Below are 14,806 nucleotides of genomic sequence, written 5' to 3' on the forward strand. Positions count from 1 at the left end.
GTCCGGTGGATGAGAGGAGTGGGTGTGCTTCCATATCTCAGACGGGAGGGTTCAGAGGGGGGTCAGAGGAGGCTGTAGGGCTGGGGGCGTTCAGCAGTGACAGAGTCAGTCTATGTGGCGTAGCGCTTGGTCCACTGTTTGGCTATCCTGTCGTGTTCCGCTCTGTTGGTCAGGTACTGTGTGGCGATGCTTCCAACCAAAGGGTCAGCTGTGGACACAAAGGGAAAGGCGGATGAGAGAACGTCGACGTAAAGTCATGACGTGCTACAGAGTCAATCATGAATTGGCTGATTTAATTGTGGACTTTGGGTTTATTGCTCAACACGCACTTATGGAGGAGTGGCTCCCAACAACAACAAACATGTGGCTACTTGAACACAGCTAGATCAGAAACGGAATTACTCTGGACAAAAGTGAAGAAAATCATCACTCACTAAAGATGAACTAAAGGCTGTTTAAAGTTTGAAGTATATTGTTGGCAAAACAAAAGAATAATAGCTCTGTTACATGATATAAATTAGCTGTCTAAAGGGAATTAAAAATATGTCTGAAAATGCATAAACCAATGGAAAGTAAGACAAGACACATCTGAATCAGCCATCTTGGTCGTTGTCTCTTTCCCTTGTGCTTTTGTCTTCTTGGGCAGTGTAACAAAAGAGCATTTGGATTGGGCTTTTTGGACGGTTTCTCCATCAGATCACAGGCTCACTGTGGACAGCAGGCCTCAGCTGTGAGCCCACAGCAACACACCTGCTGCTCTCGGAAAGGAGCGTCACAGACGGGCAGAATCCAACACATATCCTCAAAACCTGGTTTGGTAAAATGGTGTGAAAAAAATAAAAATAAACCAAGATTTTATCTATTGTGCCATAGAGATTTAAATATTAAATCTCTTATGCTTTGTTCTTGTCATAACATCTTAACTGCTGCGAGATGGGACTAAATGCATCAGCAAAGATCTGCGTTAGTTGTTCAAGTTCATTCAAAGGCTTCCCTCAAATTTGGATTCGCACTTTGATCATCACATCTCAGCCTAATTGAGCAGGGCTAGCGTTTCCTTTCACCGCTGAGATGAAATGAGCTCACTCCTTTTCCAACACCAAAACACACTTGATCGACAGCCTCCTCCTTCCTTTGCGACCCACTCGCTATTGCTTCCTCTTTCTGATTCTTGCCTCATCAAAATCTTAAGTTTTTTTTTTTTAATAAAGCCACCCTCAAGCCCCTGGTATACCCTAAAAATATCCACCCAGTCTATCCTCCTTCTCCTCCTCCTCCCTCTGTAGACTCGCAGGCGGAGACCATTGGCACGTATCTCATTAAAGCGTGGGGGGGATGACAGTTAATCAGCCCTCCTAAGACCGCCTTCGCCATTCCACCGACGCGGAGCCTACCCGAGGCGTCCTGGTGGTTTAGGTCAAAGAAACGAGTGTGGTATCAGACACACGCACCGAGTGTGGAAAGAAAAAAAGGTGCTCTATTGTATTCAGCAAAGTGCAGAAAGGCAATTATTCTGACAAGAGGTGGAGCAAATCATTGAAGATATTCTAACATTTTACTCCACTACATTTGAAAGGTACATACAATCATTTCTACTCCACTACATATCTATAAAAGCTCCAAAGTGAAAAGTAAATTTGGCCATGTGTTTTGATCATTCTCAATAATGCACACTCCAGAGCAGTAGGTGGCGCTGTGCTGATGTCCATTGACTCACAACAAGGAAGAAGTTTTGTCCCGGTCATGTCGCTGTACAGGTGGGAATTTCGGGTGCATTTTTGTGTACACTTGTTTAAACTGACTTGTTCTTTCTACTTTGAATGTCTAAGTGTTGTTCACAGCAAATACTTTCACTTTAATTGCACGTATCATACAAAATCGACCTTTTCGAGCTTTAAAACCACCAACACTGTTCCCTCGTCAAAGCCTGGAGTAGTATTTCAGTCCATTCACACGGTTTTGAGTAATCTTCGGGCAAAGCTGTTTAAGTAAAGTGTTTTTTCTTCTACGGTGTCAGCGCTTCGTTCTGTACTTCCTTAATACAACTGCATCACTGTTAAAACCCCAAACTGTCCTTAGCCCATAACCCAACATTGTATCTGTTCTGAGCTGTTCTGTGCTCAAAGTGTGTTTATCACGCCGCGCTGAAGCTGTAAACCGCGCTATAAATCGAAACATGAAGTTAGCTTTTCATTAAGTTTTTCCCACAGCTGCCAGCAGGAGAAGCCCCAGGCCAAGTCTTCACGCCTGTATTTAAATATGACTATAAATTCTTACAGAGACATCATTTTAAATTATAAAACATCAAATATCAGTCGTGAGGCACCCAAAATAATGTTTTTAAGTAATAAGTTGTATTGTTTGACCAGAAGTAACTGTACTTTTACACAATGGAATCAAGTACTTTGACCACCACTGACTATTTGTTCCAAGTTCTGCCTATGTTTTTCTTCATTGATCATTAATTGCTTATTGGTCGTGTTTCAAAAATATACAATAATACAATTCGAAAGCCTAATAAGTATAACATTTGTAAAAAAAAAAAATCTATAAGGCAGCCATCGGTCTGTGCCGTATATCATCACTTTCCTTTGTGCTTTTCCCTTGGTGGACATCCAAAAAGTCGCCTTAAAATGAGTATTAGGCACCGGGGGGGACTCCTGCTGTCGGGGGATATGAAGTTCTGTACACTATCAAGAAATGGCGTACCATTTTTCTTCCTGTTTCCGTTTTTGAGGTGGCTGCAGCGGTATCCGTTCGTCACGCGCGCAATCACCGCTCCCTCAGTCTGCCTCAAAGCACCCGTACGTCAAGGGATTGATATCAGAAGATGGAGGAAAGCGGCTCGTGTTGCTATGATGTTGAAATGTTTGCTGATAGTGATCCTTGTAAGTCATGAATCTGACTTACATTTCCATGAAGATTAGTGGGCAGTATAGACCGCATAAGGCGAGTGGAATTTAAGTGTATATTGAAATTCAACACCTGGCTGTGATATGGTGGCTATGGTGACTTTTTCTTTCATAAATCATTTAAAATATATTTGCAGATGTACCAGAAAGAATGTGCTTTGGCCTCAATTATACATGATATGTCCACCTTAAGTTGATCTACATTAAACGGGACGAAGTGTAAAGAAATAATGATGGTCAAAGAATGCAGCCCTGCGGGACTCCAGTCAGCGAGTAACAGTTGAGTCAATATTTTAAGTTTTATGAGTTGTTGGGCATATTGCGACACCAAAGACTCTGCACTTTGGTCATAGATACATTAAAGATGTTTCAAATTTAACCATCTCAGCAAATGATTGAATGAAGCTGGAAAAAACGTATGCAAATCCAGTAATGTGTAAATCAAACGTGAGAAAAAAGTTTACAGCCAAACCACAAGCGGATGAACCAATTCAAAACAACTTTCAGAATCCAACTGATGATGAAATACAGTTAAATGTGAATGAGCTATGCATTAGTAATAGAGCTAACAAGGCTGCATTATTGAATATTCAAATACACCTCCAAAAACAGGTCAAAAACGCTTCAACAAGTGCTACTAGGCTTACACCAACAAAAGACATTATTCCCAGAGCCAAAATTCCCATCCATCAGTCCTTTTAACCGGTGTGTCACTTTGAGCTTTGGATAGAGGACAAGAAAAACAGGCTCGCTGCTGGCATTTGTTGACACTGAAGTCAGCTCTTGCCGCCTGAAGCTACCAAGTCTTGATATGCAGGCGCTCATTCATGCGGAAATCTGCCTGTAAGCTTGTAAAAACCTCCATCATTGAAACCCAGGAAGGATTAGTGCCGTTTACTCATCCCTGCTATGAGGGGGATAACTCTCGCAGCAAGGCTTCTCAGACAGGATATGACGAGGAATTGACCCAAAGTGAGACGAGTGCTAGACCGATCAATATACGAGCCAATGGGACACATGGGGACAGGTGTAGAATGTCTAGCCTGCTGCTTCCTGAAACTAGGGGTGCAGATTTAAGGAAAACAGGAACATGAACATTCGAGAGATGACTGAAATATGAACCACCAAACAAATGCAAAATTCACATGCTTCACAACATGTAGAGGTATAAAGTACAGGGTTCGCAGCTTACTTAAAGAAGAGCTTTTGAGGATCTGTACTGGATGGAGTTGTGTTTTTGTTGAGAACTTGCTTTTACTCAGCTACATTTGATAGATAAACATAATACTTTCTAATCTACGACATTTCTATAAAGGCCACAAGGCACAAAGTATAAACTGGCAGTGCTATTTACAAGGCTTTTATGAAGGACACTCCGGAACAATCGGTGGCAGTAACATCTGTACAGCCAATGCCGCTGACTCAAAGTTGGTCCCCGACTCCCCGTCATGTTGCACTGGGGATGAATTGGTTTGTTGTACAATGTAGCTACACTGGTCCTGCTGACCTGAAGTTGTGAGCATCAGTACTTCCTGTCCAAATTCATTCTCTATTAATATTAGCCAGAGTAGTACTCAGTTACATTTAATAAAGTACAGTACAACATGAGTGTCATATTTGTAAAATGGTAAAAGCCACATTTTGCCAATGTACTAGAGTAACTTTTTGAAGTAATTGTACTTCTTAGAGTAGTTTTACCATGTGGTACTTTTTACTTCTACTTATATCTATACTCATACTAGAGCTAAACTAATAATTATTAATTTCACTGTGAGTAAATCTTTAAAAGTGGTAAAAACTTCACACATGTAATTTCTGTTACATGTGCTTTGCTCTATATTCTTTTTGATATATTTTTTTCTGGCATTTCCTTTGGAAAGACTCAGATTTTACATCATTTAAAATTTTGTTTTCTCATAATTTTTGTCACTACTTAATCATAAATCAGACTCAAACAGTTACTCAGTACTTCACAGTACTTCACTTTCCATACCTTTTTCCATAGCTTTTATTTTTTCAGAATTTTTTTGGTCACGACTTTTTACTTCTTCTTGAGTGAAATAAAGTAAAGTTGCTCTTACTTGAGAAAATATTTAAACTACTCTCCCCACCTCTGACATTAGCTTAGACTCGTTTGAATAACTTTCTAAATATTACATGGTGGACACAGTGTGTTCCTACATTGGCTTTTCTTGCAGCATAAATAGCATTGCTGGTGTTAAACTGAGCATTGGCATGTTTGTGTTTTGAGTTTTACAATAGTTTACTGGGATAAAGCAACTAATAGCCTGGAATCCTCAGTAATGTGGTGATGGAGGACACTAAGGAGTCCAAAGGAGTCCAAAGGTATTTGAGAGAACAGTGGATTGTAAAGTTCCAGAACTTTTTGCCGATCCACCCGCAGTCACTCAACATCGGCAAAGCCGTTCACCAAGCTCACCATGATCACCTCTGATTTACAACCGCAAACAAATTTTATTCTACTGTCAATAAAAATGTCCGCCGCGCCGTACGTCACCCGATACAAGCCTGAGTGTGCCGTTCGGCTGAGTTACGGCGATTCTGTGGTTCCCTTCCCTGTAATAAAACCTCCATGCATGCTGATGAGCGCGGGTCCGCGTGGAGGTTTGTCGAGCGTTTTAGACCGGGGGGGCAGGTAATTGGATGTCAGCGGCGATGCACGGCTGCTTGTGTAAACACGATGTGCTAATAAATATAATATAAGTGTAAATGTGAGTTTTAAAGGCTGGGGCAGCGGAAAGAGGGCGATTCCGAGGGCAACGAACTGATGAGACGGACTGGGCAGTTAATGTCAACGTGAAATGAGCTGATGATAAATATCGGCAATAATTATGACTAAGATTTGTAAAATGGTAAAAGGCACATTTTGCCAATCCTTACAATTTAGGATAACAGATGTGCATTAAACTGTGCATTCCTACTGAATTGGAGAAGCATTGAGTAAGATGGAGATGGAGATAACTGTATTGAAGTTTCACAAATGCGTTTAAAGGAACAGGCCACCGTTTTTCCATACTGAGATATGTTCTTACCTGAGCTTAGACAAGTTGATACAAACCGGTCTGGTCTTTGTGCGGGCGCTCAGTCATGCAAAACGACCAAAGATGTTATTAGCATTTGTCCTCTACCAACATATTCCTATAGCTCCAAACGGGGGTGAAGTTGGAAGCGACCATGCTCTTCCACGGGTACACACAAAGGCCAGACAGGTACGTATCAACTCGTCTAAGCTCAGGTAAGAGCACATCTCAGTGTGGAAAAACAGTGGCCGTTAAGTTAGACACAATTTAGCCACATTTAGGTTGAGACTTGAGCCTTTATGGACCCGGTTTAGTCCTAACCTGATCTGGATCTAAATCTGGTGGCACTTGCAAGGTTATCCATTTCATAGGATGGAACTTGATGGGAAAAGTGTGTTAGTTCCTCCACTTTTGCAACATTGTTCCAATCCACATAAGACAGTCAAAGAAAAGGCAAAAGACAGTGTGTAAAATTTCCTTAATAAACTGAATATCTTTTGGCAAAGTTTTTTTTTGTTGGACAGAACAGTGACAAGTGAAAGGGGAACCACTTGCATGCACCGATATTATTGTCCAAAACCAGAACAAAACAGGCATCTCACTTCCTATTTATTGTACATGCTTTTGCGCTAAAAAAAATAATAATGAAACCATGTAACTTTCCTAGGATCATTTCACCACAGAATCCGGTAAAGAAGGCTGCCATTGAGCACACTGATTATTAAGGCCCCGTTTGAAAAGAAAACTTCGAATCCAGGTGTCGCTTTCACAGTCTTAATCTTTCGCGCAAACGGGTCAATATCAGTAAAAAAGATGTGGTTTTGTCGAGCCAGATTAGCCCGTGTGAACCGGATTCGCCGTGTAAGAGGGTCTTCAGATGAGGCAAGCCGCTGAAAGAAGACGAGACGTATCAAAGAATACGCTTGTCGATCAAGTCCCTTTTGTGTCCGAGGCATCAGCTCATTTCATCTCTGCGACGTGCGAAAATGTTATACCGCTTGCGGGGACCTTCAGCGTGTCGGAGCGGGGGGAGGAGGAGGAGGAGGAAGGAGAAGAGGGGAGGGCCATCTCATTTCCAGGAGTAGAAGGGAGGGAGGGTGTGTGTGTGTTTGTGTGCGAATCTTTATCAAAGGAGCCATCCCCGCCGAGAGCACACAGGCTATCAGCGCGGGTCTGCCACAATCAACCCCCAGCTCATTCCACACCACTCACCGCTCAAATCACCCTGTCCCCCTTACTCCTCCCGTCCCGGCAGCAACAGCCGCCGGCGCTTATGTCCGAAAATGGGGAAATGGTCGAGCAAATGTGCGATTTTAACAACCCCCGTTTTTACGGCCGCTCTCTGCTCCCGGTAAGTTCGACGGGGAAGAGGAGAAATGGTGTCAATGCGAAGCTGTAACAAAAGTCATAAAAGAATTCCCTTTTCTTTTTACTGGTGCGTTAAAGCTATGCTAGATTTAAATAGCTAAAACAAAAATCACATTAAGGCACGTACAAAACGTGGGCAAAGAAAACTAGTAGCGTTCCTTTAGGTTTTATAGCAACAATACAGAACATTTCACAAAAGCAAGTACCTGTCGCTAAATGCATATATTTTCTTTCATACAGTAAACAGAAATTGAAAGGTTGTCATTCCAACCGCAGCCTGCAGAGGGAGCTCCAGGTCTCAGTCTCAGTCATTACTGTCTTATCCTTACAGAGAGACTATTTCAAACTAAGCAACATAAAACATTAATGCGGATGAACCTAAGAGAAGTTTTTTGGCTTAAATTATGCACGATGTGTTCACCAAATTGATGCATATTAACTGGGAAGTAGTTAGATATAACAGTGGCCAAAGAATGGAGCCCTGTGGGACTCTAGTCAGTGAAAAAGGACAAATAAAAACAGCTGAGCCAATATTTGGAATTATAGGAGTTGTTTCTATTCCTCAGATAACAACAAAGCTATTCTTGCAATAATTTATCAAACAAAAAGGATTTGGGAGAGAACCTAATGTTTTTAAATCTCTGTCAAAGCAAAGCATGAAACATCTCTATAAATGACCATAGACCAACTGTATTGGGTCTCCCAGTGCCAGCATCGTCAAATGAGAGACTTTTTTTGGGTGATTTTTAGGTATTTTTCACCCCCCAAAAAAAAGGTCGATACTAGAACGAACGCTTGTCGTTTCAATCATTTTATCTCATTTCTGGGGTGAAATGCTATGCACTATGGCTTTAATAAGGTAATGAATGGAGACATTGCTAGAAGACATTAAGCTAAAGCGCCGCTAACTCAAATAAACCCTGAGTCATTAACCACTAAATTACGTCTATTATTCACATTTCAATTGAGTGTGACCTTGAGTGTCAGTTGAATGATGATGAATAGATGAGTGGATATTAAATCTCTGGAGAATACCGTTATGAAACACAAATTCCTACCACAGTCCTCCACCAATTGCAGAAATCTTACGAAAATGTTTATTTCTTGTTTTGGCAGATGAAAAAGCGTGATTTATTTAATGGACATGCCATTTTGACATTTTTATTCCTCAAACCATAGATTTTATTTTATCAGCACAACTACATAAAACAACATCCTCTCAGCAGCTGCCATCATTAACGTACTCTCGTCTTATGGAGAATCTATGAACTGTCAGTACTGCACAGAGGAATGTGGTCCTATGGAGAATGGAGGCAACCGTGTTATCTGTGAGTGAAGCACATGGGAGTTTAACATTTTTAAAGCCATAGGGTAGGATTTGTTTGGTCATTATTTCATAAATATATTACCAAATGTAAAAGTTGTTTGTGTACACTTTACAAATGTACACGTTTTTAAAGTGATAGTCAGTAAGTTTAAATGCTATAAAATTGTAATAGATTGCACAGAGCTGACCGCCCGAGTTTGCATTTGGACGAAATGCAAGTAATAAAAAAAAAAAAGTCCCTCCCCTTGCTGACCTCAGCCACTAATCCGAATCCCCACTGCCATAACTTTGACCAATGAGACGAGCTTTTCTGTGAACTGGTCAGGTCCAATCAGGAGAGATGGGGGGCGGGGGACTTGATTGAAGGGTTGTTCTTATACCAATACTGTGTCACCACCATCTTCCTACTTGAGACATCTCCTTTTACTAAAAAAAACAAAATTCATAAGCAAAACCCTCATACTCTATCGTCTTCTGCAGTTACGATATGTGACACCATTGATAGAACACAATACTCCATTATTAATTTAATCAAATGTGGCTTTTCACTGCACAATCGCAAAGGATGGAAACACTAGCACAGTTCAGCTCGGTGCTATTGTACTCAAAATACAAAAGCGTTCGAGATAATTCAAACTGGAACAGAGTTATTAATTCCACATATCGTCTTTGCTTTCTTTTTCATTCTCAGTTGAAATATTATCAGTGTGACGAACGACCACCGGGGCTTGTGTGAACAATCTCCACCGCGCCAGAGATCCTTATCGAGTCACTGCTGGATGAATCCAAGCCTTTTGTTATGATCTTTGCCTTTAAAATGGCTCTCCTTCTTATCGTGTCACCAATATCTTAGAAGTATCCACATTTGACATCATGCTTACCAGGGTACAGCTACAATATGGACTCATCCCAAGCCTCTAACTACTTATTTTACTGCACAGTGTGTGGTGCGCTCGTTCTGTTGGCGATTCCGACAAGCATTTAATATGACTGTATAAATACTGGTCAGATAAGTTTCGTTGAACATGGATTTGAAGATAATGGCTCGGAATATTTATTGCCTTTTTGCCTGAGGGGAAGCTGAAGATAATTTAACAGCTCAAGCTAAAGGTAAGCAGCTAACGTTAGCGACTTTACACTGAAATGATGTCCTTATATGGACCCTTTACAATTAATCATCATTATCGGAGTTAAGCAAGAAAATACAGAGAATTTCTCAAAACTTTTACAGCAATGTTTAAATGTTCGCATAAAAAGACATAAAATGTACTTATATTAATATATAATATTTAAGGAATTCCGGATGTCTTTATGACTGTGCCTTTGCCTCTGTCACTCCTGTGCTTTCGTGCGACGTTTAGCTTGTGTGCGGAGGTACACCGAACAGCAGTGACACTCTCCACTGGGTAATGTAGAGGCAGAAAGGACACGTCAGTCACCTGTCAGGACTAAAAACAGATCGGGGTATGATGGGGGGGCCATGGGGGGGGAGCAGCAAAGGACATTTCCAGGACTTACAACATTTAAGTCAACAATACTGTGAGTGCAGAACTGCTCAGAACAGATCCAGTGATTGTGGGGGACACTTCCAGGTTGCAATCTGTTGCGTAACAAAAGAAAGGAAATCCCAACTGGTGATATTTCTGCCACTCTAAAAAACAAACAAAAAAAACTGCTATTTTGTTGCATTTTGTGGGTTTGCGCTTCACCGGAAGAGCTGCCAAAGTCAAACCGTGATTGATGTGTGTGTGTGTTCTTGTACTTACGACATTGTGATGACCAGTTTGAGGTTTTTTTTAACATTTTGGATGGTCTTCACTTATTTTGAAGGACTGTTTCAGGGTCCAGATGTGGTTTTAGAGTTAGGGTTAGAATTGGGTTTAGATTAGGGTTAGGATTAAGGTTAGGGTCTGGGTTATACATTATGTCTATGAGTGTCCTCACTAAGATAGCAGTACAAGATTGTGTGTCTGTGAGTGTGTGCGTGTGTTCTTGTACTTAAGACATTGTGAGGACCAGTTTGACTTTTTAACCAACAGAGTGAGGACATTTTTGGAAAGTGAGGACATTTTGGGTGGTCCTCAGTTCTTTGAAGAACTGTTTGAGGGTCAAGATGTGGTTTTAGGGTTAGGGCTAGAATTGTGTTAAGGTTAGGATTAGTACTAAGGCTAGGGTTAGGGGTTTAGGGTTCAGTGTTAGGATCTGGGTAATACATTATGTCTGAGCGTCCTCACTAAGATAGCAGTACAAGATTGTGTGTGTGTGTGTGTGTGTCGCTTCTCTCACCAGGGTTGCAGTCGGTGAGCAGGGAGCAGATGGAGAGCAGGACCTTGGAGATGGTGAGGGCTGGACTCCAGTTGTCCTTCAGGATGTCCAGACAGATCACCCCCTGACTGTTGATGTTGCAGTGGTAGATCCTGGTGCGGAACGTCACCTGGAGACACGGTCACACAGTTAGGCCACGGCCACGCGCTACAGCGGCTGAGTGTCTGAACACGGTTTGAAATCAAACGGGAGCGTGCGCTTTATTTTGGACACACTTTTTGTTTGGAGAATGTCCGATCTCCCCAGTACTGAGTTTTTAGGAACCACAAGAAAAGCGTGGGCAGATTTTACCGGCCCAAAACTGAACAAACGGAAAGCAGCGGCCAATAACAGAGCAGAATACAAACAGAATAACAGAAAAGCTACCTCCCTTTTCATTTCTCTGTCATGACCGTGCCACAAACAACCAAGTAATGGCCACAGCGAGCCCCACAAAGACAACGCCAAACGGCACAATAATATATCACCAAAAGATCACAAGAACCACTTTTTCCAGCCGCATTTCAACCGCGGCCCTCCCTGTGTTTCGAACAATGCGGCTTCTTCTCTCCGCCGTCACAAGCCTGATGTCCATCTCCTTCTCTTTTTAAATCCACTGGAAATTTGTCACGCTTGTATTTTATCTGCACTCTTGCCTTTTACTGTAACTGATTAATTTTATGTTGATGTTTTCTTGTCATTTTCTTTTCAACAGTGAAGCACTTTGAATTGCCTTGTGTATGAATTGTGCTCTACAAATAAACTTGCCTACTGTTTGTAATTCTGTCAAATGGAAACTAACATTTTCAGGAAGACCCGGTCGTTCCATAATCGCGCTAGTATTTGCCGTGTAGTGTGACAAATGACCCAGAGAACCACCTAAAGAAGCCCTGGTGGTAAACGCACCGCAGTGATAGCCTCACGATACGCCTCGCATGTTTGAAAATCACAACAATTGCAATCCTGAGATGATTAAAAACACCAGCTTTTGCATTTGACCAGTGAGGGAGCTTAGAGAAGTTATCAGCAAAAGTTTAGTGCCGACCTCCAGACTAGCTGACACGGGGCTGCAGCCGTTAGTGCTCAGCGGAGCCTGACCTCGCGCTTCATTACGGCGTGCCCTTTGGCCCCGGCGCTTTCTTAAATCCGACGGTGCGGGGCAGACAAGCGCCTCCTTTGTCCCGCTGTTATTGTCTCATTAACACCGCCGCCTCCTCTGGCTTTGCTTCCATGAGGGTAAACAAACAGATGAGCCCTGACATTTTCACTTGAATAAGAAATATGTTCTCCCTGTCAACTGTTATGCAACCTTACATTCAAACTGGTACTTAAGCAGTGAAGTCAAAATGTTTGATTCATGCATGTTAAAGTTTAACAGTTAAAATGAATAAATTGTACTGCGTTTAAAGTTCAAGACTTGATTTAATTTTAGCTGTCATTGTTTGTAAAGCTAGTTTTGTCCGAACTCATTTTTAACTTCCCAATTCCTCACAGGGACAGGTTTAAAAGCACATTTCGCAACTTTCGGGGTCACATTTCAGGGTCACTGTTACAATAATGCAAACAAAAACTTGGTGGACAACGGGGGACAAAACAAATGTCATTGCACCACCAGGAAAAACATCCGGTACAGGGGATTGGGAGCCAAATGGGTGCCAAACATTTGACAAACCATGGCAGGTCTCAGAGGGTCAAAACTCCAAGTTGGATTAAAGATTTACAGTTCTTACTTCTTTCTTTAAGAAAGGTATTTTTTTCTTTACTTCTACATTGTAAAAGCAGTTATTACTGAAGAATTAGACTGCTGCGTACTGCCTGTATCTTATGATTGAAACATTTTCATCAGAAACACACCCTGGTCTGCTGAGAACTGTTGGTACTGCACATGGTAACGCAACTTAAAGTGGACATTTCATGCACATGGAGCTTAAAAACATATTTTTTTTGGGTGCCTCAGCTTTGATATTTACTATTTTATAATTTGAAAATATGCCTCTGTTAGAATTAAATAATGCAGGCAAAAGAGCTGGTGAAATCTTGACCGGGGCTCCTCCTGCTGGCAGCTGTAGGAATAATTTACTGAAAAAATAACTTCCAGGTTGGACATATGGCAAAAATGCTGGATTATGGGCTTTAAAAATGTGGAGGACAGTTTTTGGGTTTGAACAATGATGCAAGTGTATCAGGAAGTACAGAACGAGGCACTGACACCGTAGAAGAAGAAACAGCTGAATTTAACATCCTTGGACAACATTTTGTCCAAGGATAAACTCAAAACTGCGTGAATGTTGTGAAATACTACTTCAGGTCTGTCTTTCACGAGGGAACAACACTAAAACATGGTTTTAAACCTCTAAAATGACGATTTTGCATGTACTTTAATATTCTTAAAGACGAGGCATTATGCTTTTTGCAGGTATTTGGTAATAATCTCAAACACATCTTTATCACCATCTTACACTTTGTTGGTAGAAAATACAATATTGATCTAAAACAGCGGAACGACAATATCCAGTAGTTTCACTTCCTGATTATCAGGTGATCTGCCGATAAGCCCCTCCCCTGTTCAATAAAAAGATTAAAACAAAAACAATTTGACTGTGCGTCCCGTGTGGGTATAAAAGGGGATTAAGTTCAGCAAGGGGTGAGGAAACCATTACCTGAATAAGCAGGATCTAAGGGAAGCTTTTGGGAGCCGCTAAGAATGGCGCCTGCCACGGAAGATTCAAAGATTACTCAAAGATGCGCAAGTGGGTCGAAGCACAGCTCTAGGTATTGTTTTTGATGAGCGAACAACATTGTAACATGGTAGAAAGCTCTAAAAAGTCATATCTTCATAATGCCCCTCCTTTAAAGTTGTAAAATGTGTTTAGTATAGTAGTAAGTATTGAATTTGGGGGAGCTAGAAACGAGTTGGGGCCGTGGCTACCAGTTTAACTTGAACCTCCTCCTTCTGACGCTCTGTGAGAACTTGACACATGTGGTATGTTTATCCAAAGCTTGCTGCATTTCAAATCTACTTACGGCGTGTTGAAGCTGAAACACAATTTGAACACTCAGAACAACACACATTACTTCCAGGTATTTTTCAAAAGCCATTTTCATAACACATCTTTCTAACAGTGGATTTCTGAAGCACGCGGGGCCCTATCATTGAGCACATCATGAATAGAGAGAAGACAAAGACTGCTGACACACGGCGCGGTGAAACAGCAGCGCTCCATTGTGCAGGGGGATTTATTTGGATGTCAGAGAGCGCACACGCAGCCATGCAGCTTGGCCCAGCGCTGTCTCATTACCAGCCTGTAATCCTATCATGCTCGTGCTAATACATAATGATGCTGGCCTTATGTCACACAGGCCAGAACAGCTCGGGTCTGCGCGTCTATGGTGTCATCCACCAACACAATCAACAGTGAATAATGGCGCTCTCCGTGAACACTGGCACCAGTGATAAAGCGTGGGGAGCTTTTTGTTGAACTTTTAGAGACTTCCTGACCCCAAAGTCCAAATATTGTTTGTGATTCAAAAACATTTTTTGCACCACTGATAGTGTCAGGACAAGACGCTAGTCAACATGAAAATATGAAAAATATCATTGGTTGATATAGTAATGTCTTGGTTGGATTATTTATTTATTGACACAATATTTTGAAATATTTACAACAACTTTTTTGTTGTTTCTCCATATTTATTAAAGAGGTGCAAATATTTGCAAATATTTAGCAAGCTAACATTCTCACATCATCAACTAGTGGTGGCTAATACAGTCTTATCTTCGTAACATATAGCCTTGTGTTATAATCGTAGCATATAGCCTTGTATAACAATCGTAGCATATAGCCTTGTATAAT

General features: G+C 41.4%; 1 protein-coding gene across 1 annotated transcript in view; it reads right to left on the minus strand.

The window, feature by feature from the left end:
• Positions 1 to 14,806, minus strand: part of LOC306974169 (ubiquitin-conjugating enzyme E2 E2-like) — a 107,388-nt gene continuing 92,582 nt past the window's right edge. The window contains exons 5-6 of the mRNA XM_079571340.1: positions 10,935 to 11,082; positions 1 to 208 (exon numbers count right to left, since the gene is read on the minus strand). Of these exons, the coding sequence (XP_079427466.1) occupies positions 111 to 208; positions 10,935 to 11,082 (246 nt within the window). The 3' untranslated portion in view covers positions 1 to 110. The remainder of the gene's footprint in view (positions 209 to 10,934; positions 11,083 to 14,806) is intronic.

Source organism: Gobius niger, assembly GCF_951799975.1.
Source record: "Gobius niger genome assembly, chromosome: 14".
Classification (NCBI taxonomy): Eukaryota; Metazoa; Chordata; class Actinopteri; order Gobiiformes; family Gobiidae; genus Gobius; species Gobius niger.